Source organism: Acomys russatus, chromosome 5, assembly GCF_903995435.1.
Source record: "Acomys russatus chromosome 5, mAcoRus1.1, whole genome shotgun sequence".
NCBI lineage: Eukaryota > Metazoa > Chordata > Mammalia > Rodentia > Muridae > Acomys > Acomys russatus.
In genome coordinates, this window is record NC_067141.1 from 28,267,555 (window position 1) to 28,293,609 (window position 26,055).

Sequence of the window (26,055 nt, forward strand, 5' to 3'; positions counted from 1 at the left end):
AAAAAAAAAAAAAAAAAAAATTTCTCCAAATGCCATGTTTGACTCATACAGAGAATCACAAAGTTCTTCTGCCTTACAGGGCAGGCTGTCTCCACAGATGGTTCACTTCTGGACACCTTATCTCCCTTGTGAGGCAGGAGAGTGGTGAGAGGCATGACTCAGATCAAGGCTCAGCTCCACAGGGGCCCCAGTCCTGCAGTCCTGGCCCTATGGCCAGATCCTCGTCAGGTGCCCCAACAGTTTGGTCATCAGAGGGCCATGCCTGGGCTCTCGGTGTCCATGAGGCCACAGGACCCAGGCTGAAGACTCAGATCCTGACAACCTGTGCAGCCACAGTAGGGCCCTGCCTGGCTCCACTGTCCATGGCCCTGGGCTGCCTCGAGATGTACAGGCGGCCGAAGGTGCCGCCCACTTGTCCTTTGGTGAGTCGCCCAGGATTCATACAGACACAGCCAAGGATTTCCTGGGAAAGAAAGGACACTGGGGTTAGAAGCCCTGAACTGGGTGTGACATGTCAGTCTTACAAAACAGAAACAAAGGCAACCACTCAGGCAGATATGCTGACTTGTAAGTGGAGAGTCTCTGGGGCAGAACTGAGAGCACAGTGGCCTGGAGGGAAAAGAAGCTCCCAGACTTGGGGACAAAACTGATCCCAATACTTTGTTGCTTCCCCACAGGAAGAAGCCACTTAGGAGTAGAGACAGGTGTCACAGACTGTCACCTCAGCACTCAGGAGGCTGAGGCAGGACAAGTGACATCCTGGACGTGGAGACCCTGCCTCAAAATGCTCCCCCTTGAAAAGCAGACAAACCAATGTCTGAGACTGGACTGGACCCAGCTTGAAAAAACTGGTGTGTTGGACTCCCTGCTAGAGACTTAATCCTGAGGCAGGTGGGCTCAAGAGCTTTTTAAAGGTACTACTGGCTGAGCCCGTGGAGGTCAGGTCAGAGCTCAGGGGAAGGCAGACAGGCAGGCAACATGCTCCCAGGTCACCTTGACATGGTCCAAAGCCCTTGCTCTTTTTTGTTGTTGTTGTTTTTGTTTTTCTCCGAGACAGGGTCTCTCTGTGTAGCCCTGGCTGTCCTGGACTCCCTTTGCAGACCAGGCTGGCCCCGACTTTACACTGATCCGCCTGCCTCTGCCTCCTGAGTGTTGGGATTAAAGGCGTGCACCACCACTGCCCGGTGAAGCCCTGTTCTGTGACACCTAGGCTCTGTGACACCTGGGCTCTGTGACACCTAGGCACTGTGACACTGGGCTCTGTGACACCTAGGCTCTGTTTCATTCCACCCCTCAGCAATCAGCCCTTGTGTTGATCCCAAGAGGACACTGTCCCTTTCAGCAGATTCAGGGAGAGAGAATGCCAGGTAGTTTGAAGGGAGAAGGCAGGTTCTGATGTCTCTGGGAAAAGGCCAGTTCAAACCCACCTTCACGAAGTACCTCAGCTCTGACGGCACTATGAGGATATCTGGGGTGACCTGCAGCTGGGCATAGGTATAGAAGTTCTCATAGTCTATGGCCATGTCCTCGTGGGGCGGGTAGAGTGGGTAGTAGCTGCAGAGATGAAAGAACCAATTTCGGAACCCTGGGAGAGGCTCCCACTCCCAGTCTGCACACTGCCCACACCAATGGACTGGTCTTTTCATTTATGTTTGAGGGGCCAGAACCCAGTTTTGTTACCATAGGGTGAAATTTCCCGGTGGCCCTGTGCAGGTCCTGACAGTCAGATATGGCACATCTCTGACGCAACGACTCTTCCGGGTTGGCAGCACACTCACCTTCTCTGTGTCAGGATGTGCTTGAGGACTCGGCTGAATCTGTCTGAAGTCCCGGAGGAGCTGGGAAGGAAAAGCAGAAAGCACTGGGGGCGGGGCCAGGTTCCTCAGTCAGTCCTCTTCAGGGGGGACCCATGCACTCAAGTTAACCAAGGGAAGCGAAATAGCAAGGACACAGCCCTGGGGGAAGCTTGGAGGCACAGCGAGCAGCTGGCTGTGTCCCAGGACAGGGCACAGGGCACAGGGCGAGAAGAGTCCCAGGAATCAGGCTATGGTAGGCCCCAGCACTGGAGCCGGCACTGCCTCGCACAAGAGGACACGGTCTAGCACCGTGGAGCCACACACACAGCCAGGCAACCCCTGCCTCACACTCAACTGCTGAACCTCTGGCTCATCCTTCTCTTTCCTGGCAAGGAAGGTCTGACAGAAGAACCAACTGCCCAGCCTAGACACCAGGTCAGGACAGGGCCTGGTTCTCTCAGGGCCCCACAGTCACTGTTCTGGTGAATCTACAGAGGGACACTTGAGCACTCAGGTCACAAATTGGGAAGGTAAAGAAAAAGAACAAGCCGGGCGGGCATGGTGGCGCATGCCTATAATCCCAGCACTCAGGAGGCCTCTGTGAGTTCTCTGAGGTCTGTGGAGCTCTGTGAGTTTGAGACCAGCCTGGCCTACAAAGAGAGTTCCAGGACAGCCAGGACAGCAACAAAGCTATCTGACCACCACCTTTACCAGGCACAGAAAGGCTGAGCTTTTGGTATAAAGTGTGCCTGGCTATTACAACACCTTGTCAAAACTGTCAAGTGCGGGGGTGGAGGTGGGAGGAGAGGGACAAGGTGCCAGGAGCCAGCTGCTGCTGCTGGCCTGAGCACTTCTTACCTACAGATTTCCTCCGCCCCAATGTGGAACAGCAGGTCTGTAGACGTCAAGCCAAACATTACTCCGTTTATGATGAGGCTGCAGGGATCTGACACGAACTGCACTCGCTGAAACAATGAGCTGACATGAGCATACAACAGTGAGAGATTCCTCCCTACCAAGCCTGAGGCCCAGAGACCACTGAGGCCCAACCCACACGTAGCAAGCGGAGACACCTCTGTTGGGCTTTAGGAGGCAGGTTATGCCCTCACTCCTGGGGCTTGCTGGCCTGAGGTGGGCAGTGGTACCTTCTTGTCCTCTCGGGGCAGCTCAGGGAAGGTGAACGGTGGCTGTGGGTACACTGGCACATGGTGCACATCCCTCTGAGATGGGACGAAGACAAGGTGGGAGCCGGAGCTGCTTTGTGGAAATGCAAGCACAGAGCGACAAGGCCAGAGTCAGCAGAGCTGGGCCACAGGCTCGTGGTGTGCACATCCTTCTGGCAGTGCCCCACTGTGGCGAGACACTGTCTCCCAGGGCCCTGAGAGGGAGAGGCCACCTGCTGCCACGTACACGTGCCCATCTGGGTTTGGTACACATAGCTTAGGACACACTGTCCCCTCCTTTCTGTGACACATCACTACAGGGAGGAGCTCTTGTCTGGGAGGAAAGGGGGAGAACTGGGACCTAGAGCTGGCATGGAAGGCACACACAGGCATCCCTAGCCACGGGAGGACAGAGGGGAGCTAAGAATTTGAGGCTAGCCTGAGTGCGGGACTGGGACTATTTGAGGCGGAAGCCTCAGGACTGGACTGGAGCTCAAGTCTGAGTCCACCCTCCAGGGTGGAGGTTGCTTGGGGGCAATAATGTTCTCCCGACACGTGGCTCATGGGACTCAAAGTGAAGCCAGGGAGGGGGCGAGGCAAACTGGGCAGGTCCTGAGGCTGCCAGAGGGACATCACCTCCCTGCTCATGCCAGGAAGTGATGCTGCGTCTCGGCAAACTAATGTGAGAGAAACGCTGCACAGAGCAGAGGCAGCTGTTCCTTGATGGGGCAGGAGAGTCCCCAGGGCTACAACACAGAGTGTAGAGAAAAGCTGTGGCTCCCAGGGCCAACTGTTTCCACAAGTACACAAAAGAGAAAAGGGGAAACCTGCTTCTTTGGTTCCTTTGTCCATCCTTGGCTGAGGGGCCCACAGTAAACCTAAGAAGCATAAACTGTTGCTGGGAGGGCATGCCTGGAGCCAGCCAATAGTGCTCACTCGCAGCCCCTTCCTTCTCTTACTTAAACTGTGAAACATGCCCCAGAGCTGGAGTACAGGTGGGCACTTGATGTGGGTGCTGAGGACCAAACTCCCAGGCCTCTGCAGGCCGTCTCTCCACCAGCTCCCCTCCAGCGCCCAGGATTGGATACTGGGGACAAGTGTGCTATAAATGGATCATCAGAACCATGAGCCTAAAGGTGCTTTGTACATTACTCACAGTCTGACACCAAGATCACGGACATTGTCAAGCCCACCAGGTGAGTGCTAGAGTCGGGCCACTAGGCCAGCTGAAAGGGACAACTGATGCTCCAGAAATGAGAGTCTGAAGGTAAAAGGGACTGAGCAGCTGCTCAGGACGGGCTTCAGGAGAGCAATGGTTAAGGAGGAAACAGCCCCTGCTTACGGCTCAGTTGGCTGGAGGGGGAGGGGCCGGGAAGAAAATTCCAAGGATGTGCAGCATTGCACAACTTCAAGCATCATGGTGGGAGGGTCTTGTCTTTGTCTCTTGAGCTGGGAGGTGCGCCAGGGCTCTCTGCTGCCACAAGGGAGATTGCACACATCTGCCTGGTGCTCTGCATTTCTGACCCAGCTCCATTTACACACTGCTCGGGCAGGGTGGGGCTGCTCCCCTGCTTTGCAGCTCACACTAGCTACAGATGAAAGTGCCTGGTGGTGCTGGGCACTGGCCCCCAGGGGACAATGCTTGGTCTATTCTTTGTTTATGTCACTGCCATCAATAGCACGTGGGACGGAGAACCCAAATCAGAATCCAACCTCACGTTGGAAGCACCAGCCAGCGCTGGGTGCCGCTCCAGAGCTGCTTCTGCTTGGGGGGGCTGGGGGGGAGCTTGTCTTCTGAGGACCTCAGCATTTCTCAGGTTTCATAGACTCAACTGGGGCCCTAGCAGACCTGGGGGAAGAGGCAAGGTATATGTGACCCTCCATCTGAAAAGGGAAGGGAATGGAAACAGCTAAGGGCTCAAGTCGCCTGGCTCCAGGCCAGCTGCCAGCACAAGGTTGTATTACAACTAATCAACCTGAGATCTGTTCTCAGGACCGAAGGCGGAAGGAAGACCTTTTAAAACCACCTTTGTTACAGGTTTGTTTTTAAAGTTCAGTAACAGGCAACAAGTCCCAGGAGACCGCCTACTACTCCATTTTCTGGCCTGGCCCAAGGGACAGGAACTGAGGGGTCAGCTTCCAAAGCCCCTCTGCTTCTAGCCTTAACTCTTCCTGGAACCCTGAGCACCCCCCCCCCCAACTAGAATCACAGTGCTTACGTCAGTGCTGTGGCCTCTCAGGCCTGTCTTCCAAGCTATGTGGAGGATTCAAGATCCACCCTCGCTGAGTCTCCCCCACCCATCACTTTAGCCCTTGGCAGGCATCCACCGCCATGGGAAGCATTGACTCAGGGAAGGAACTTGGGCTTACCCCAAAACATTCCCCTCATGCAAGGAAAGGTCTGGGGCCTCTCAGGACTTCACTGCCGATCCTGGGCTTCCCTACCCTGGGAACATTCCCACGGACTAACAGTTTATACAAGGGGAAGTGAGAAAAGGAAATAAAGAGGAAGAAACGAAGGACGAGCGTGTGTGAAGTTCGTCCTTCCAAGTTTGTTTATCTGACTTGCAAAGACGCCTTTTAACCCACTGTCTGAGCACTCAAGTTCAAGGGGTCTAGCGGACGGAAAGGACAGGAACAACCAGGGCTTTTAAAGCAGTTTCAGTTTCCCACTGGCATGTCCTGGAAGGACCTAGAAAGCTCCAGATTCTTCCAGCATCCGGAATGCTAACCTTCTGGTTCCTTCGATAACTGTTCTCAGGCACTGCTTGAAAACGTCTTCAAACGGGCTTGTCAACTGACAGTTCTGCAAGAATGGAAAGGACGTAAATTCAGAGCAGACGCTGGGTCTGCTCAGCGCAAAAGCTTGTTAGATGACCGCGAAGGGCTCACGGTGAACAGAGGGTAACAGGGACGAGACAGATGGGAGCCAGGCAGAGGGGCTTTGCAGTCCCAGCACTCAGGGGGATGAAGCGGGATTACCAGGAGCTAGCTGCAGACCAGCCTAGGATACAGACCGAATTCTAAGCCAGCCTGGCTCCAGTGTCACAAACAAAAAACCAAACAAACAAGGGGCTTGGAGTGGGCTGTCCATCTGCAAGGAGCTGAGTCTAGAATTAATCCTGCATGCAAGCTGAGAGTCTAGGATAAAGACTGCCTTCAAGTCTTTCTGTGGAGGAGACATGTGGCAACAAGGGACAGGAGGCCCAGGCCCTAGAACAAGATCCCAGGAAAGACCGTTTGCCATTTCTGTATCAGAGGCCCTTAAGACATGAGCTTAGAGCTGTGGCCACACAAGGGAATTTCAGTTTCTGCCTCTTTGGTACAGTAGGCGGTGTGTCAGTCTCAAAGGGGACTTTCACAGCCAGACGCACCAAAGCGCATCTGCATTTGTTGCTGCTGTGCCTGAGACGTGAGAGGTGGAGACAAAGGAACCATCCATTTCTAATTCCCTCCCTGGCTTCAAATTTGAAGTATTTATTAAACTTGGCCAGTGGCGATGTTTCCCTCATTAGCTACAGGGGTGATGTAAGCCTGCTGCAGATACAGACAGATTCTAAAAGGGGAAACTGAGAGTCTAGTTGAGTGAGACCCCCAGCCACACCCTCTGCTCCCCAGGCACTTACCTCCACCTGCTCATGTTTAGCATCCAGGAAAGGTCCACACTGCAAATGAGCAGAGGCGGGAAACAAATCAGAATCTTCTGTGTCTGCAAAGGCTTTTAGAAAAAGTGTCCAAAAGTAGTTCCCTGTCTGAATCTACCTGTCCCTCCACAGCTGCCTGGCGAGCCTGGGTAGTCAGCAGATGGGCCAAGGAGCACCTGAGTCCTGTTTTCTCAGGGAGGCTCTCAGGGCCCTATTACTCATGGCTGCCCCATTTGACACCAGCTCTTTTCTGTTTTCTACAGAACAACAGACCACTGTGTTACCAGAGTATTTAGGTCATAAAGAGATCAGTTTAGGGTCAGAGCAAGATGAAAGCACTGCCAGGCGCTCTGCACTCAGTAAGTATGGACTATGTATATCCCCTCAGAGTTGCACATTTTTAAAAATCCCAGCACTTGAGAGGCAGAGGCAGGAGGATCAAGGCCAGCCAGGGCTACATAGTGAGAAATTGTCTCAAAAACAGAAAAAGAGAAAGAATTAAAAACAAGGGCTGGAGAGATGGCTCAGAGGTTAAGGCACTGCTTGCTCTTCCAGAGGTCCTGAGTTCAATTCCCAGCAACAACATGGTGGCTCACAGCCATCTATAATGAGATCTGGTGCCCTCTTCTGGCCTGCAGGTGTATATGCAGGCAAAACACTGTATATATAACAATAAATAAATCTTAAAAAAAAAAATAAAAGAATTCAAAACAAAACAAAATCTTTGTAAAAGGACAGACCAATGTTTCCTAAAAACTTCAAAATCATTAATACCCCTTTCTAAGGCCTGTTTCATCGCCCCCACCCCCTGCCTCCCCGCACACTGCTACCCAGGGGACCTACCAGGATGCAGACATCAGGCCGGTCGCGGTTGATGATGGTGATCAGATCAAGCAGGGGGTCATATGTGGTGCTGTCAGAGGTGGTATAAGGCCCACAGGCAACTAGAACCATAGTTTGCTCAAAATCTGAGATGGAAGGCAATGCAAGGTCATGAGGAGAAAGCGAGCAGGGAAGGGGCCATTGAAGGAAAATGCCACAGGATTTTCTGCAATAAGTTCCCCGAGTGCAGCCAGGCATGGTGGCACACACCTGTAATCCCAGCACTCAGGAGGCAGAAGCAAGGAGATCGCTGCGAGTTCAAAGCCAGCCTGGTCTACAAAGTGATCCAAGACAGCCAAGGCTACACAGAGAAACTGTCTCAAAAACAAAAAAGTCCATTGAGTGCAAGTCTGGGGATTCAAGGTGAGGACCCCGTGCTCCCTGCAACACTGAACCAAGTAGAAACACAGGCAGGGAGAAACCTGAGCCATGGCGGGAACTTTCCCAGCAGTGCGCCTGGGCCATGCAAGCAGAGCGGCAGACAGGAAAGAACCATCAAGGTGACATGTGCTCCCACTGCGGAGAAGTTAGGGACCATCTGGGAATTCCGTGTGCTGGGAGAATGTGGGGAACTGAGGCCCAGGAAGGCAGGCTCTGCTGGAGACTCCTGCTTCCTGGACATTAAAGCTGCCAGGCTTGTGTCCCCACCCCAATCCTGGGTTTCTAAGCCCTGTCCAGTTTTTGAGTTAGGTTTTTAAAGTCAGCCTCAGCTATTCCTGTGGCTGATACAACAAATCCAAGTCTCACAAGTTTTCTAACATGTAGCATTATTTTACCATTGCTGTTCCTGGGGACCCAAGTTTGGTTCCCTGAGTTTGGTGCCCAGCACCCACATCAGGCAGCTCACAGCTGTCTATAACTGCTGCCTCGGGCATCCAAAACCTTCTTCTGACCTCCATAGGTCCTGCACTCACAAGTGTACACACACACACACACACACAGGCAAACAAACAAAATCAAGTAAGTCTTAAAATAATTACTATCTTACACCGCTGGACAATGTAAGTCCAGAAGTCGAGGTGTCAGCAGGCCGACTGTGCTGCTTCATTAAAGCCAGCAGCCGGAAGCTTCTGCTCCCTGACTGAGCTTTCTGCCATCCGTTCTCATAAGGACCTATGTAATGACACTCGACAACCCCACCACTCGTTCCCACAAATATTTTATTTTACCATTTTTGTTTGTTTGTTTTTCAAGACAGGGTTTCTCTGTGTAGCCTTGGCTGTCCTGGACTCACTTTGTAGACCAGGCTGGCCTCAAACTCACAGCGATCCGCCTGCTTCTGTCTCCCAAGTGCTAGGATTAAAGGCGTGCGCCACCATGCCTGGTCTTATTTTACTTTTTTGAGACAATGTCTTGCTCTACAGCCCTGGCCAGGTTACAGCTCATTACATAGACCAGGCTTGACTCGAACTTTCAAAGCTCTGCGTGCCTCCGCCTCCTAAGTGCTAAGACTAAAGGTGCCCACCACCATGCCGCCCACCTCATCTAAGAACCCAGGCACACAAGCAAAGTCCTTCTGACCTTATAAAGTAACATGTTCCCTGGTGTGTGGGCCATGGAAGTGTCATGCAGTCCACACAGGAGTACAGCCGCGAACCGAGACCAGGAAAAGCCTCCCTTTCCCCCATACAACATTCTCTGAAACGCTGTAGTGTTATGAGCTACATTTCACCTCGGATTCCAGGTCATCTCCGAGAATGGCTTCACACACATCAAGGCATGGGGCACTGGCGGCAGGCCATCACTGGCTTTTATTGAAAATCTTTACTGGTGTTTGTTCTACTTTGCTTACAGGAATGCTTAGAAATACCTTCCTTTCCTCTTTTCTTTTGTAGTAGCAGTGGATTGACCTCAGAGACTCACATATGCTAAACAAGTGCTTTCTGGTGTACAGCAACTCCAGCCCAGACTACGAATAGTGTGAAACAAAGTTTGTTAACATAAAAATAAATAAATAAATAAATAAAATAAAAAATAAAATGGAAAACAACAACAAAACCCAAACCAACCAAACAAACAAAAACAACAACAAAACCAAGAGTGGTGACGCGTGCTTTAAATCCCAGCACTGGGGAGGCAGAGGCAGGTGGATCACTGTGAGTTTGAGGCCAGCCTGGTCTACACAGTGAGTCCAGGACGGCTGGCCAAGAACTCCCTATGTAGACCAGACTGGACTCCAATACAAAGATCTACTTGCTTCTGCCTCTCAGGTGCTGGGATTAAAGCTGCGTACCACCAGTTTTTTGGTTGTGAGCCTAGGCTTTAACAGCTGAGCCATCTCTCCAAGCCCCAGATATTACACCTTTGTTGAGGAGTGACTTTAGAACTGCAGTCTTGCATGTCTTTCCCCAGAGCTTTCTAAGAGTAACATTTTCCTCACCACAGCACAGTAACTAGAATTAACTCTGGTGTGTTATTGCTGACTGGACTAGGTTTCCCCACCAGCGTCCTTTTTTCCTCCAGGGTCCCATGTAGGACACCAAGCTTATGCTGTAATGTGTGTGTGTATCAGTCCCCTTTTCCAAGTACCCTTCACATGCCTGTTCAGCAGCAGTCCAGATCATGGGTGCTCACATGTGTTGTCAGAGCCCAGACTTTGCAACTATCAGTGAGGAAGTTCCCACCCACGAGTGGCTCTTGAAAGGGCCTGTGAGCTCATGGACGAGCTGTGTCCTTACTGCTCTATGTGTCACTCCCACACAGCGATGGGTACTTCCTTGAGCCTGGGCAACTACAGTCTGGGACTTTGTCTATCAGCCCCATTATTGGCAAGAATAATGAACCCCAACTTACCTCCATCCTCTTCAGTGGGCTGATAGAATGGAAGAGGTACCCCCTGAAATGGAAGGAAAGCTCAGCTGAGCCTTGGTGAGTGGTGGCTCTGAGTGTCTGTGGGTGTGCAGTGGGAGGACTGTGAGAAAGGACAAGGGGTGACGTGTCTCTGTCTTGCTTTTGGGGGTTACAACCTGGAGCCCACAGAAGCTGCCATGTGACTAAGCAGACCAGGCAATGGAAGTCACCAGTAGACTCTCACAGAATCCCTCTCTGGTCAACCCATGCAAAGCAGGCGCCTAAACCATTGGCATGCTGGAGGAGGATGGGGAGAGGAGAGCCCTGCTGCTGTGCCTGGCGTCCTAGGGGGATCTCTGGAGGGCTGCAGTGGAGAGCAGAGACGAGTAAACTACAGCATGAGGCCAAATTTGGCTGGAGCCATTTTTATAAATGAAGTTTTAGTGGGGCTTCTCCACAGGCATTTGCTTGTAAGTGGCCTACAGCTGTATTGGCACAGTAATGATACAGAGCCATGTGTGGCCTTCGGATTAAAACACTGGCTGCTAGGCTCTCCAGAAAAAAAGAGTTTGTTAACTTGTAGCTTGCAGCCGGGCATGGTGGTGCACGCCTTTAATCCCAGCACTCGGGAGGCAGAGGCAGGTGGATCACTGTGAGTTCGAGGCCAGCCTGGTCTACAAAGCGAATCCAGGACAGCCAAGGCTACACAGAGAAACCCTGTCTCGAAAAACCAAACAAAAAAACAAAAAACAAAAAACAAAACAAAACAACAACAACAAAAACAAAACCTTGTAGCTTGCAGGTGGGTTCCAACCCTAGAATCAAAAACGACTAACAAACATGCAGAGACTGAAAAGGACCCACTTCTTGTACCACAATTGGATATACTGAACCTGAAAGGAACTGGAGTGGGGGAGGGGCCCACCCGGTACCTCATAGAGTTTGGTGGCAGTAAGCCTCCTGCCAGTGGTGTTGAATCCTTCCATAATTACAACCTGAAAGACAAGAAACACAAGACAGCTCAATAAGAGAGATAGATGAGAGGTCTGAGTTAAACCACTTTGGTAATTATAAACTTAAGGCATTTTCCTGAAAACAAATGAAAGAAACCCTTCATTTGTTACGTATAAGTTACAATTAGGCTCTACACAAACGACCTAATTCTCACAGCAATCCCATGAGGTAAGAATTTTTGTTTCATTTTGTGGATGAAGACACCTTGGCTTTGAAGGTCAAGCACCTTCCCATACGCACACATCTCATTAGGTGGAGCTGGGATGTGAACCTGGGCAGTTGGACCCAGAGATAAGGTCATAGCAAGTAGAGAAAAAACAGTCCCTAAATTATGGGCCTATACAATCCAATCTCATGGCAACAGAGACGAAGACTAGAAACGGCTGCCCACCGCTCAGGTCTGCATCCCAGAAGGCTCCAGTCTCACCTGTCCAGGAAAGAGAGAGTATTCCTTGAGGTCCGATAAGTCCACTGGAATCTGAGTGCCCGAGGAGTGCTCCCGGTCTCCCTCAAGAATCACAGACTTGCTGTTCAGCTTCCCGTTGCTGTCACAGCCAATCTGACCCAGCAGGACTACAGGTTCCTACCGATGGATGGGAGCATCGTCAGAGCAGGCACAGCGAAACCACTATAGCATGTATTCTGAGCGGGGATCACAAAATCACCACCGAGATCCAAAGACTCTTCCCGGTATCTGGTCCACTCCCTGCCAGTCAGGTGAGCTCTGAGCGGCCACAGGGTGGGCGTGTCCCCTCTGGTCCTGCTGCCCAGCACTTGTGGAAAATCACAGCTATTAACTGACTACATTCACTGACCTTCCACACTCTGGACCACCTTAAGACAGACATGGCCACACCCACGACAAGCAGCAGAGCCATGGGGCAATTTCACTAACATCAAGTAACAGGTGAAGTCTGGATCAGAGCCAAACCCTCAGCCATGCTCCTGCCTCTCCCCAGAAACTTGCTACGTAATCCAGGCTGGCCTTGAACTCTCTGTCCTCCTGCTTGTGGGCTCCCAAGTGCCCGGATACCACACTGCCAGGCAGGATATCATATTGCCACTTCCACAGGAAGTTATTCACAGACGGAACGGAAATCTCTCCTGGTGGTTTCCCGTGTAGGACTTCCACTTTTGGGAGCAAACTGAGTTAAGTCTAGTTTTTCCCTCATGTGAGGCCCTGCCCCCACACGTCCTCTCAATTTCTCTGACACTTCCTACAGACAAAGTTTATGTATGGTCTCTCTTCCTTGGAAACAAACATGGGACAAAAGGCACATTCAAGAATTATCTAGGACACATCTTCTTGTGGATGAGCACTCCTACCGACAAAGTCCCCACAGCAGAACTAAAGCATGGCGTGGCTCTGGATGCCAGAGGCAGACACTGATCTGCGGCGGCGGTGCTCAAATGACCACCCAGGCTATGAGAGCACAATTCCTAGCCTGCCGCTCTCACCACGCGAACCCAGACACTTGTGCCCACAGGGGCTCTCCAAAGGCAATCTGCCCCAGCCTGAGCAAACGAGGTTTCAACCTTTGCTTATGTGTGAGACCCTGTCCAAGGGGAAGGAGAGAGCCTGGGGACACGGCAGAGAGCACGTGTCTTTTTTTTTAAATCAAAGCCAACCAGGATGCTGAGGCAGAACACTGGTGAGTGGAAAGGGCTTCTTCACTGACTTCTAAGAGCAGCAGTCACCTAAGCCAAGCAAGGCAGCACCTGGGAGGCAGGGGCGGCAGGTTTCTCAGGACCAGGCCAGCACCATCTCCATCGGTGATTAGTGAGTGCTCTTCAATGACTTACTTGTGCTGGGACGAGAAGTGGGGTGAAAGCCTCGATCTTGTAGTGCTCCTTCAGGTCGTTGCCGAGCTCCTCTATCTTACAGATCAGAACTGCAACCCGAAGGTAACATTAAGACACCTCACTTGGCAGGAAACACAGAACACACCGTTAAACCTCACGGTCATCCTATGGAATTGAAGTGCGCGGGCATCTGTCTGGTTTGAACCCCAGGCTTGTCATCCATTTCCTGACACGATTCAGACCACACACATAGCCCCAGAGAGTCATTGAGAACCCCACCCCCTTCAGTAGGTTGTAGGGAACACAAGGGTAACCGGGGAGAGTTTTTGAGGAAGCAGCAGAGTGTTCCTAACTCCAGAGCTCCTTCCTTCACAGCTCATGTGCCATCACTAGGGTGGCTGTCGGAGCTTCAGGAAGTGCTACACCTGGGGAACTACAGCATCCCTCAGCGTCCCTCTCCTTCACTGACGGAGCCCCCATGTGGACATCGACCAGCTTCTGGACTCAGAGGTCTCCAGGCGACTACTCCACCAGCTGGGCCAGTCCTTCCATGGGGCTGTCAACCCACCAGGCTTTCTGAGGGAGAGCAAGTCACCTTCGCGGATATCCGGGAGCTGCTGAAACATGGATTTGTAGCTGCCAGTGAGAGGCTCTGTGACCTTCAGGCTGACGCTTCCGGAGCCTCCTCTCCCCGACCAGGACAAGCCCTGCGCAGAGCCAAAGGTGGCGACCACTTCTCCCCGGTTGCTTCTGGAGTTGTATTTCTGGGAGGGAGTAACACTAAAGGGAAGCGGAACAGATTTGGGTCACTGCGCCTGTGGCTACCTGAGGAAGGAACTTAAGGCGAGGCTCTGGAGGTCTGGGGGGGCGGGGAGCAAGCTGTCTGGCTGGGGCTGGAGTACTTTGACTGACCTTTCAGGGATTTCGGGAATGAGGTGCTGAGCAACACCAGAATATAAAAGTTTACAGGTTTAAACATAAAAACATAAAACATAAAAAGGTTGTTATTTTTATCAAAACAAGCAAAACAAAATGCACCCTGGGTTGACTGAATAACAAGCTCCAAGCATTTCCCTTCCTTCTTGTGAGTCACTCACTGTCATTTGATCCTGAAACAGTGACTGGGTCAGAGACTGCTGAGCAAATACAGTACAGCTGAAACCAGGTATGGCTTGTCTGCAATCCTACCACTCCAAAAGTGAAGGCAAGGCAGGACCTCAAGGCAATCCTGGGCTAAATTTGAGGACAGCCTAGGCTACACAAGGCCTTATCTCAAACAAAACAAAACAGCGCTGACGGGGAGGTCTAGAAACACGTCATGTTCGGCACGTGAAGATTCTGTAGGGACTCACTTCACGTGAGGCATGATCACAATTGTCGACAACACCCCTTCTTCCCAGATGAGCTACAGAAAATGAGCTTGGTTGTGTTTCTGTCCAGGACTGCCTCTTCCTAAATAATTTACAGGCTACTTGCGTAAATTACAGAGTTTCTTTGGCGCACGCCTTTCGTCCCAGGACTAGGGAGGCAGCGACAATAGGATCTCTGTGAATTTGAGGCCAGCCTGGTCTACAAAGTGAGTCTAGGACAGCCAGGTCTATAACCCAAGAGAAATTCTGTCTTGAAAAACAAAAAAAAAAACCCAAAAATACAGATCGAGTTTCTGATATCAGCTTTCTTAGTGTACATTTAAAAAAAAAGAACCAGGCAAGGAAGTCACCAGCTTCTCTGAGCTCCCCCAGTGGAGGGACATGTGTCACAAACCTCTAATGTCATCAGATGCTCACAGGGGACAACTGTAAACATGGCCACAGGAACAGATTTAAAGGGCTTCTTGTTTAGTGAGCCTAACTCCCACAATGGCTCTGCAACAACTATTTGAACTCTCATAGGCTTCAGAGATACCTTTTCAAGTCTAGAAAGCTCATTAGGAAAGCAGCTTTGAGCTCTCTCTGAACCAGGTGGACCACAGTGATGCCAAACTGCCCTTCAGGATGCAATGACCACCAAAGCTTAATGACTGCAGAGCTTCTGTCATTGCCTTTCTGCTTCTTAAGATCTGCATTTTGCCAGGCGTGGTGGTGTATGCCTTTAATCCCAGCACTTGGAGGTAGAGGCAGGTGGACCTCTGAGTTGGGGCCAGCCTGGTCTACAAAGAGAGTCCGGGATAGCCAAGACTACACTGAGAAATCCTGTCTCAAATAACAAAACAAAATCTGCATTTTTATGTGTATAGAGTGGTGTGTGTGTGTGTGTGTGTGTGTGTATGTATCTGCAATCATGCAGCCCAAGAAACTGGAGCTACAAACACTTGTGGAGACATAACGTGGAGGCTGAAAACCGAACTTGTGTTCTCTGCAGGAGCAGCAAGTGCTCCTAACTGCGCTCTACCATGACAAGACCTGCATTCTGGTGTTTAGAAGGGACCCAGAGCTGGGTGTTTCCCGAAGTACTGTCCCTGAGCCCCGTCCTGATGTGACAGTCCCACAAGCACATCTCCTAGGTCAAGCACCTACCCGTGGGTTTCTCTAATGGAGACCTACCAGTTACAGGTCTCAGAGTCATACGCGATCTCCGCAGATTTGTGCACAGTGGTGGCAGCTATGAGCTAAGCCACTGAAGAACGATTCAGTGACAGGAAAATGCTCAGAAGCCAGTTGTCACCTGAGCTCGGGATGAACAGGTTACGCAATGCTTTGAACAAAGGTGCATGCTTTTCCCTTCCAGAAATACTTCAGATCACCAAAAAACAAAAACAAAAGCAAAAAACAAAAAAACCAAACCCAAACCCAAGCCAAACCAAGCACACGCAAAGGAGCAGAAGTAAGCGAGAGCCTATTTGTCTTGAGTGGCCTGACGCGCCGACGCCTGGGCTCCTGAGTAGCCAGGCTGTTTCAGTAGGAGATATCAGTTCCCTGTCTAGGAACCGAGCCCTAGAGAAGCGGGTGGGAAGCAAGTTTCCTTAATCACTGTACGAAACAGTAATTTTCCACAAGGCAGAGGACCTCAGGCCTTACAGCCAGCTTGCGGCTGACCGCCCGCTCGCACAGCTCTTATTAATAAGTTACTCGAAGTCGCCTTGTCAGCAGACAGAGGCGTGGCTTTCTTGGCCCGGATTTAATACATACCTCGGGGAGAAACTTGAGGGCGAGAGGAGCTGGTGTGGGCTGCGAGTGGAGACAGTCCTTTTTGTTAGGGGGGTTTCTGGGGTATTGCTAGCTCGTTTACTAGGACCCTAGAAAAGAGATGAAAAATTAGCTTCATTTGCTAATTAAATGTAGAGTGCTGCGGTTCCTTAAAAAAGGACAAAGTGGCACAGGAAAGGGCACCAGGCAGGACTGGGGACCCTTAGGAACCAGCTCCAGCAGTGATCACGGAGACCTTCCACAGTGTGGAGTGTTCTGCCTGTGTGTGTGCATGTCTGTGTGCGCGTGTTCACGTCCCTCTGTGTAAATGCAAACATTTCCTAAAGAGGTGGCCAGGCCAGCCACCTGACCTGTCAACCTGCACACGCATCTCTGCCACTTTCTGCTTTTAGAAAAGACCTGAGTTTGGCAATACTTAGCTTTGACCTGCATGCACGCACTCTCCTGGGAAGGGATGGGACCACATTATACTTCTTTTGGCCAAGTCTACCACACATTTTCCAAATTAAAGCCTGGACTAACTCCAGGCAGATAAGGTGGTTGAGCTCATACTTGGAGAGAGTAGTCAGCATTCACCTCACTAATGGTCACATCTGGTTGTTTTTACCTTTTCTTTTCTGCTCCTTTGCTCATCAGTAGGAAGCTAAGGTAAGTCCAGAATTAAGGATGAAACCCAATCACAAGAGCTAATGTTCCTGAAAGCCTACGATAATGGGCGATTGACAGGAAAGACAAATGTCTTGCCCAAAGGAACTACTCCATCTCAGATGCACAAACTTTTCTGACTCAAGGGCTCCACCTGTTGGTGCATTGGAGGAAATGCCACCAAGCTACTGATGGTGGGACCCAAGGTGAGAACAAATACCAAGACAGGCATGACACTTGAAATTCTAGCTTTTGAGAAGCTGCAATGCAAAGTTTCCCCAACTCCCGGGCTAGCCTGGGCTACACAGTTAGAGCCTGATTCAAAAAACAAAAATGAAGAAGCTGTATTGGAGACTAGAGTTTTAAATTATTTGTGGTTTTATTTGTTCGCTTAAATATTTTATCTGTGTATGTGTGAGCATGTGCATGCAGGTGGAGGTGCCTGTGGAGGTTGAAAGAGGCACAGGAGCCCCTAGAGCTGGAGTTACACATGCAGTTGTGAACTGCCTGATGTGGGTGCTGGGAACGGAACTTGGGCGCTCTGCAAGAGCAGCCGATCTCTTACCTGAAGGGACAGCTCTCCAGCCTCTGTGCTGTTTTAATACCTGAGACAGTCTCAGATATTAAAGGCGACACTGGCCTTGAATCCACTAGGTAGCCAAGGCTGGCCTTCAGCTCCTGATCTGCCTGCCTCCTCCACACAACCAGCAGGATTACAGATGTGCAGCGCCACACCTGGCTTACGAGATCTCGAATTTAGCTTTTCCTCTCTTTCCTTATTAAGAGTGTGTGCAGTGTGTGGGGGAATGGGAGCCCCGGTGGAAGTTTGGAACCAGAGGATAACGCTGTGGAGTTGGTCCCCTCCATCTGCCTTCCGCAGGTTCTGAGGGCGGGAGTCTGGTCATCAGGCTCACACTAAGTGTCTTTACTCGCTGGTCCTCTAAAGTAACTGCTGTGTACCCTGCATGCTCCTCCTCTAAAATAAAGACAGAGTCTCTCTGTGTAAGCTTCACTGTCCTGGAACTATGTAGCCCAGGCTACCTCTGCCTCCCGAGTCCTGGAATTAAAGGCATGCACCACCACACCTGGCTAAATAACCATTCTTGAACATTTCTTAATTGTATCTTAATATCTTTCAACTAAATATATAAACTAAAATAGTTGTCCTAATTCATTTATTTACTTATTTATTTTGGTTTTTCGAGACAGGGTTTCTCTGTGTAGCCTTGGCTGTCCTGGACTCCCTTTGTAGACCAGGCTGGCCTCGAACTCACAGGCATCCACCTGCCTCTGCCTACCGAGTGCTGGGATTAAAGGCATGTGCCACCCCTGCCTGGCTTTCTGAATAATTTCTATGCCTTTCTCTATTGCTGTATTATAGATTACTTTAATTTCTTATGATTATAAATGGTTATGATGTACACCATTCATGTGTCATTCTGTGAGTTGGAGCATTTCCTTAGGTATTTTTAAGGGGGCTACTGGGAATGGACAGCAGAGTCCTGCAGACGCTGAACATGTATCCCCTGAGCATGCGCCTAGATCTCAGGAAATGCTCCACTGGGAAGAATGACTAAGACAAAGGATAGAAGGACTTAAGGGTTTCTCAGCTACACATTAACTCTGCAGCTATCATGGGCCAGGCCCTGGGCAAAGAACAGTGGATAAGGTAATGTCCATGGTCTGAGAGCTTCTGTAACACAGCGAAATGACCAAAACTAAGGTCCATGGTGAAAGATAAGGCAGAAAATAGACACCGGAGAGGAAGAGGCCAGAGGCTGCTAGCTTAGACAGGCTGCCCCCCACCCCCAACAAGAGGCCAGGAGCTGAGTGTACGTTTAATATGCTTGAAGGGCAAGCAAGAGAACAAGTGTGAAAGGAGCGGAAGCCAGGTTAGACATATCCTCCTGTCACACACATTGGTTCACACTGAATCTTAGCAGGGTAGGGGAAAGTCACAGGGAGCTGTGAACTTACTTTCTTTGGTGAAACCAGGCTGCTCTAGAACTCGCAGAGATCTGCCTGCCTCTGCCTCCCAAGTGCTGGGACTAAAGGTATGTGTGTCAGCTCTGCAATATGGTTTTAAGAATGTTACTTTTAGGGCTGGAGAGATGACTCAGTAGTTAAGAGCACCCGCCACCTGCTCTTCCAGAGGTCCTGAGTTCAAGTCCCAGCAACCACATGGTGGCTCATAACCATCTGTAATGTGATCTGATGCCCTCTTCTGGACTGCAGATATATGTGTACATAATAAATAAATAAATATATTTTTAAAAAAAGAAAAGAAAAAGAATGTTACTTAAAGCCAGCTGGTGGTGGCTCACGCCTTTAATCCCAACACTTGGGAGGCAGAGGGCAAGAGATCGCTGTGAGTTTGAGGTCAGCGTGGTCTACAGAGCAAGTTCCAGGACAGCCAAAGCTACAGAGAAAACCGTGTCTTGAAAAAACAAACAAAAACCAAAAAACCCCCAACGCCCGGCTACCAAGCAACCGGCGGACTGTTAGTTGTAGGATGCTCACCTTCGAGGGTGTGGTGTAAGGCTGTAGGATGCTCACCTTCGAGGGTGTGGTGTAAGGTTGTAGGATGCTCACCTTCGAGGGTGTGGTGTAAGGCTGTAGGATGCTCACCTTCGAGGGTGTGGTGTAAGGCTGTAGGATGCTCACCTTCGAGGGTGTGGTGTAAGGTTATAGGATGCTCACCTTCGAGGGTGTGGTGTAAGGCTGTAGGATGCTCACCTTCGAGGGTGTGGTGTAAGGTTATAGGATGCTCACCTTCGAGGGTGTGGTGTAAGGCTGTAGGATGCTCACCTTCGAGGGTGTGGTGTAAGGTTATAGGATGCTCACCTTCGAGGGTGTGGTGTAAGGCTGTAGGATGCTCACCTTCGAGGGTGTGGTGTAAGGCTGTAGGATGCTCACCTTCGAGGGTGTGGTGTAAGGTTATAGGATGCTCACCTTCGAGGGTGTGGTGTAAGGTTATAGGATGCTCACCTTCGAGGGTGTGGTGTAAGGCTGTAGGATGCTCACCTTCGAGGGTGTGGTGTAAGGCTGTAGGATGCTCACCTTCGAGGGTGTGGTGTAAGGTTATAGGATGCTCGCCTTCGAGGGTGTGGTGTAAGGCTGTAGGATGCTCACCTTCGAGGGTGTGGTGTAAGGTTGTAGGATGCTCACCTTCGAGGGTGTGGTGTAAGGTTATAGGATGCTCACCTTCGAGGGTGTGGTGTAAGGCTGTAGGATGCTCACCTTCGAGGGTGTGGTGTAAGGCTGTAGGATGCTCACCTTCGAGGGTGTGGTGTAAGGTTATAGGATGCTCACCTTCGAGGGTGTGGTGTAAGGTTATAGGATGCTCACCTTCGAGGGTGTGGTGTAAGGTTATAGGATGCTCACCTTCGAGGGTGTGGTGTAAGGTTATAGGATGCTCACCTTCGAGGGTGTGGTGTAAGGCTGTAGGATGCTCACCTTCGAGGGTGTGGTGTAAGGCTGTAGGATGCTCACCTTCGAGGGTGTGGTGTAAGGTTGTAGGATGCTCACCTTCGAGGGTGTGGTGTAAGGCTGTAGGATGCTCACCTTCGAGGGTGTGGTGTAAGGTTGTAGGATGCTCACCTTCGAGGGTGTGGTGTAAGGCTGTAGGATGCTCACCTTCGAGGGTGTGGTGTAAGGCTGTAGGATGCTCACCTTCGAGGGTGTGGTGTAAGGTTGTAGGATGCTCACCTTCGAGGGTGTGGTGTAAGGCTGTAGGATGCTCACCTTCGAGGGTGTGGTGTAAGGTTGTAGGATGCTCACCTTCGAGGGTGTGGTGTAAGGTTATAGGATGCTCACCTTCGAGGGTGTGGTGTAAGGCTGTAGGATGCTCACCTTCGAGGGTGTGGTGTAAGGTTATAGGATGCTCACCTTCGAGGGTGTGGTGTAAGGTTATAGGATGCTCACCTTCGAGGGTGTGGTGTAAGGTTATAGGATGCTCACCTTCGAGGGTGTGGTGTAAGGCTGTAGGATGCTCACCTTCGAGGGTGTGGTGTAAGGCTGTAGGATGCTCACCTTCGAGGGTGTGGTGTAAGGCTGTAGGATGCTCACCTTCGAGGGTGTGGTGTAAGAATTCAAAAGTGTCTCTTCTTCTTCTGATGCTTCAATTCTGAAGACACTGGTCAGGGAGATTAACTACACGCGAATAAACAAGAAACTGGATGCTAAGCATTTGTTCTTAGATTATATATGCAACTGTTGAGAAATTACAGAGTGCACATATGTGGTACGGTGCAGAGACCTTCAGCAGAGAAGGATACAGGTCCTGTATAGAGACAATGTCCCTGGCTCCGGCGTGCCCGCTGGGTTTGGAGGCACCATGCCAAGCTTTGGATAATTTTTTGTTCAGAACCTGAGGAATGAAACAGAAAATGGTGAATATATTATTCCATAGTGTGATAATAGGGAGGGCATTCCCATTTGAAATAACAGGGCACTGGGAGAAGACTTGCCAGGCTCGGCATGGTGGTGCATGCCTCTAATCCCAGCACTCAGGAGGCAGAGGCAGGTGGATTGCTGTGAGTTCGAGGCCAGCCTGGTCTACAAGGATACACAGAGAAACCCTGTCTCAAAAAACAAAACAACAACAACAACAAAAAAACCCTGAAACCAAACCAAAAAAAGATTTGCCAGGCATGCAGCATGAGGCCCTGGGCTCAGTCCCAATTTGTGGGAAAGATTAAGCTTTGTCACAGGTAGAAGCAGTCTTGGCGGGCTTTACCCTTGGGGCACCCCATGAATACCTTGTGACAGACTGAGTGGAGCCATCCTGGGCCTGGAATTCAGGAAGCAGACCTGGGAACCCCACCTGGGCTATTGTTTTTCTAATTGACCCTCAAGGGGAGAAGGAGACACAGGCAGGTGGGGAGGAGAGAACAACAGGTTCACCCCAGGCTTGAGCGTGTGAACAGCGTCTAGCCCGCAGGCCAGAGAGACACCTAAGGACCCGTCCTGTGGACCGGATACCGGAAGGTTCACTCTTTTGTCCCTTTAACCTTTTTTCTTCTTGTGTAAGCTAGTTGGGTTGTGTAATTATTAAGAAACAGAGCCAAGCCAGACGTGGTGGTGCACGCCTTTAATCCCAGCATTCGGGAGGCAGAGGCAGGCGGATCTCTGTGAGTTTGAGGCCAGCCTGGTCTACAAAGTGAGTCCAGGACAGCCCAGGCTACACAGAGAAACCCTGTCTCCAAAAACCAAAAAGAAAAAAAAGAAACAGAGCCAACACCAGTTATTACCCCACTCCAACCTTTAATGCCAGCACTAGAAGGCAGAAGTGGGTGGGTCTATGAGTTTAAGGGTAGTGTGATCTACATAGTGAGACCCAGTCTCTAAAACAAACAAAAAAATGACAGGCTGGGTGTGGTGGAGCTTGCCTGTCATCCTAGCATTTGGGAGACAGGGGGAGGTCAGGAAAACACACACACACACACACACACACACACACACACACACACACACACACACAGATACATTGAAAATAAAAGCTTCTCCCATAAGAACTAGAGTGATGATAGGTCAGTAGTTAAGAAGGCACATTGCAGCTGGGTGTGGTGGCGCACGCCCTTAATCCCAGCACTCTGGAGGCAGAGGCAAGCGGATCCCTGAGTTTGAGGCCAGTCTGGTCTACAATGTGAGTTCTGGAGAGGCAGGGCTGTTACACAGAGAAACCCTGTTGAAAAAGAAAAACAAAAACAAAAGGCGGAACCCTCACATTTGCTCTTACCTCATGTTCAAAAGAGTTCAGGATCTCTACAGTAAGGCACGCTTTCCCTGTGCTGGTGCAGAAGGCGACAAGCTCGCTTACCATCGCCTCCTCAGTCTGTCGGTGCAGAACGCACAGCTCTGCCACTGTGGAGAGAGAGGGCAGACAAGTAAGAACCTGGTTCATCTCCTACATCTTGCCTCTCGGGAGGCACGACAGTCCCGTTATCCTGTCACTGCTTATTCAGCACCCACAGGCCCTGGGGACACGGCAGTGAGCAAAACCAAGAAGAGCTCTTGTTCCCAGGAAGGCGGAGACAGAGCAAGGACCATATAGTACCTTACATGCACAAAGGTGCGGGGAAGGGACCATAGAGCAAAGGCAAGGCTGGAAATATAAAATACAAGGGGCTAGGGAGAGAGGCGCCAGCAGGTAAAGTACTCGCCCCACAAGTGTGAGGACAGCAATGCAGTGGGCACAGCAGCATGTCTGTGAAGCCGTGTGTGGAAGGCAGGGACAGAGAATGCCCCTAACTAGCCAGATCAGTTGGAACAGCAACTGGGTGTTGCACGAGACCCTGCCTCAATATGAGAGTAATCGCGGAAGACTGTGTGAGTCGCCAGGGGAATGAATGTGTCTAGTGTGAGGTGGTTCTGTTTCTGAGTCCTGGCCATTCACAGGAAGATGAAAATGAATCTTCAAAGGCTGAGAAATGGTGGGGAGCAAATCCAAAGGAAACGCGGGAGCGGTAGCAGCAAAGCCACGCAAGAATGTGCTCCCAACAGCGCACAGGCGGCAGAGGCAGCTCTACTCCCTGAGGGTCCGACTCCCTCTTCTGGCCTTGCAGGGTTCTGCCCGCCTGTGGCGCACTTTGTATACGGAAGGGGACCGCTCATTCACATAAAATAAGTAAGTGGTGGTACAGGCCTTTAATGCCAGCACTCAAGAGGCAGAGGCAGGCAGACTGCTGGGAGTTCGAGGCCAGCCTGCTCTACAAAGCGAGTCTAGGACAGCCAAGGCTACACAGAGAGACCCTGTCTCAAAAATAATAAAAAAGTACATCTTTTTTGGGGAAAGGCTCTAGATTTTATTACTGGACAAACTACATCCCCCCAATTAAGACATGATCAAGTCTCCAGGTGAAAAATGTTGAACTCCATCTGGCAGGATGGATCGATGAGCACAATTCAGTACAAACCCTCAGTATTGCCACTGTGTGAATCCACACAGACCCAGCTTTACCCTCCTCCAGTGTCTGTTCTTGGAATTGGACCTGACTTTGTTACTAGTTTCATCCGAATCTATTGAGGAACAGGACAACTTTGCTTCTGTTTCTTGGCCAGGAATTGCTTAATTCTGAAAGTCTTGTGAGACTGAAAGTCTTGTGAGAAGACATGGTGAAAAACCAAAGCAGGCATTTATGGTACATGATGGCGGAAGAAAAGGCAAAAATAAATGTTTAAAAAAAAAAAGGTTTTAAAGAGCCTGGCGTGGTAGTGCAGGCCTTTAATCCCAGCACTGGGGAGGCAGAGGTAGGTGGATCGCTGTGAGTTTGAGGCCAGTCAGGGCTACACAGAGAAACCCTGTCAAATTACAATTAACAGTGGCCAAATGCTGCTGATATTCTGATAATTCAAGACAAAGACTAAGAATTTATCCCTGGCTTTGGCAAAACAAAGGTCAGTTCCCTAAATCTATGAGGACAGAAAAGCTACAGAAAGGACACTGTAATGCATTAGGTATAGACAACCCTTCTGAAGAGACCTGTGCTAACTGGGAAGGAGAGAAATCAGGTGTTGGGTCCACAAAGCACTTTGGGCAAAAGGCACATTTCTGGCAGTTGTGGTGGCACCTGCGTTCAGCAGCACCGTGAGACTGCATCTCAACAGCAACAAAAGGAGACAGGAAACAACTTCTAAGCCTCACAGGCACAGTTTTTTTCTTAAACAAAGCAACCAACCAACAAAAACCTTTATTTTATATGTATGAATACTTTGCCAGCACTTAGGTGTACAACATGCATGCAGTGCCTGAGGTGGTCAGAAGAGGGCACTGGATCCTCTGGAATGGGAGTTGCAGACCCCTAGGGCACTGGAGACTGAATGCTGGTCTTCTAAGGAAGAACAGCTAATGGTCTTCTTAACCGCCTAGCCCTGAGGCACAAAAGCTTCAAAAGATTTCAACTTCTTTTTTCTTTTGTTTTTTCGAGGCAGGGTCTCTCTGTGTAGCCTTGGTTGTCCTGGACTCGCTTTCTAGACCAGGCCGACCTCGAACTCACAGTGATCCGCCTGCCTCTGCCTCCGAGTGCTGGGATTAAGGCTGTGTGCCACCACCATCGGGCCAGAAGACTTTTAATGTTTCTACTTTCCCAGAAAAATAGGAAATAAGTTCACCTGATGAAAAATATTTAAAGGAGAAAGTGGAAAAAAAAAAAATACTCCCTAACCCTCCAGGTGGATAAACAGAGTATGAGAGCCAGGCAACACTAGCCTTCCACGGAACTTAAAGACTTGTGTGTAAACTCAACCATTCAACTGCGTTGCCAAGGTGAGATGTGAGATGGAAGCAGCTCGCAACTTAGTCTGAAATCTGTGCAAGTAATTAGGTTCATGTAGCTGGGTGTGGTGGCTCGTGCCTGGAACTCGGAAGTGCAGGCAGGAGCGCTCTGTGTAGCCCAAGAGGTCTACACAGTGAGTTCTAGGTCAGCCAGGGTACACAGCGAGTCTCTGTCTTAAAACAAACAAACACTCTAATGAGATAAGTCATAGGTCAGCAGATGACTAGGTGTGAGCTGCGAACGGTTCCAATGTCTCCTCTTTCGGCAATGTCACCTGTTGTTTAATCAGGACTCAAGCGGTACCCCACAAGCACATGGCATCTGGAAACGACCCCACCCCCTTAGTTCGGGACTCACGTTTCTCCATCAGGGAGTCCTCAAAGTCCAGGCCGAAGATCTGTAGCTCCTCCGCCAGCTGCTGGGTGGACACGGCCATGGTGACCCGGGTGGGGTCAGGCGTCTGCCGCCGGGTTCTGACCTCAGCTCAAGTCTGCCCAGCAAACACGAGACCTGCCCTTCAACACGAGACTGACTCACTGGCCTAATCTCTCAGACGACCCCAGCCACCAGGTCATGAGAAATACTTTTTAAAACACCGAGAGATCTCGTTCCGGAAAGAAAATTTGCTTCCAAAAGCCACTGCTTAGTCTCTTAGCGAGGAGAGCGGCCAGGAAAAACCCGCCAAGCGTTTGCTTTGGTTGGCGCGCGCATGCGCAGGGACCCGGTCGGCCCCGCCCTCCCCGCGCACGCGCCGGTCCTCCCACTGCGACTGCGCAGAACGCGCTCTCTGCGCGTCATGTGGCGCGGAAATTGAGAGAGGTGTCCGCGCACTGCGGCTGTGTGTTCTAGGTGTCGCCTCTTCAGTGAAGTTCGGCGATGCTTGTCTGTCCCTTTTT

General features: G+C 50.5%; 1 protein-coding gene across 1 annotated transcript; it reads right to left on the minus strand.

Annotated features, from left to right (window-relative positions):
- On the minus strand, positions 1-25,857 carry Pola2 (DNA polymerase alpha 2, accessory subunit). The gene is made up of 18 exons (XM_051145939.1): positions 25,517-25,857; positions 22,624-22,748; positions 21,161-21,252; positions 20,952-21,009; positions 16,221-16,327; positions 13,688-13,872; positions 13,093-13,181; positions 11,717-11,872; positions 11,208-11,270; positions 10,279-10,321; positions 7,447-7,571; positions 6,586-6,624; positions 5,692-5,765; positions 2,942-3,050; positions 2,655-2,761; positions 1,779-1,838; positions 1,428-1,554; positions 1-463 (listed from the first exon to the last, which is right to left on the minus strand). Exons 1-18 carry the CDS (start codon positions 25,593-25,595, stop codon positions 308-310), a joined length of 1,794 nt encoding a protein of 597 aa, XP_051001896.1. The 5' UTR covers positions 25,596-25,857; the 3' UTR covers positions 1-307.
- Between the last annotated feature and the right edge of the window lie 198 nt (positions 25,858-26,055).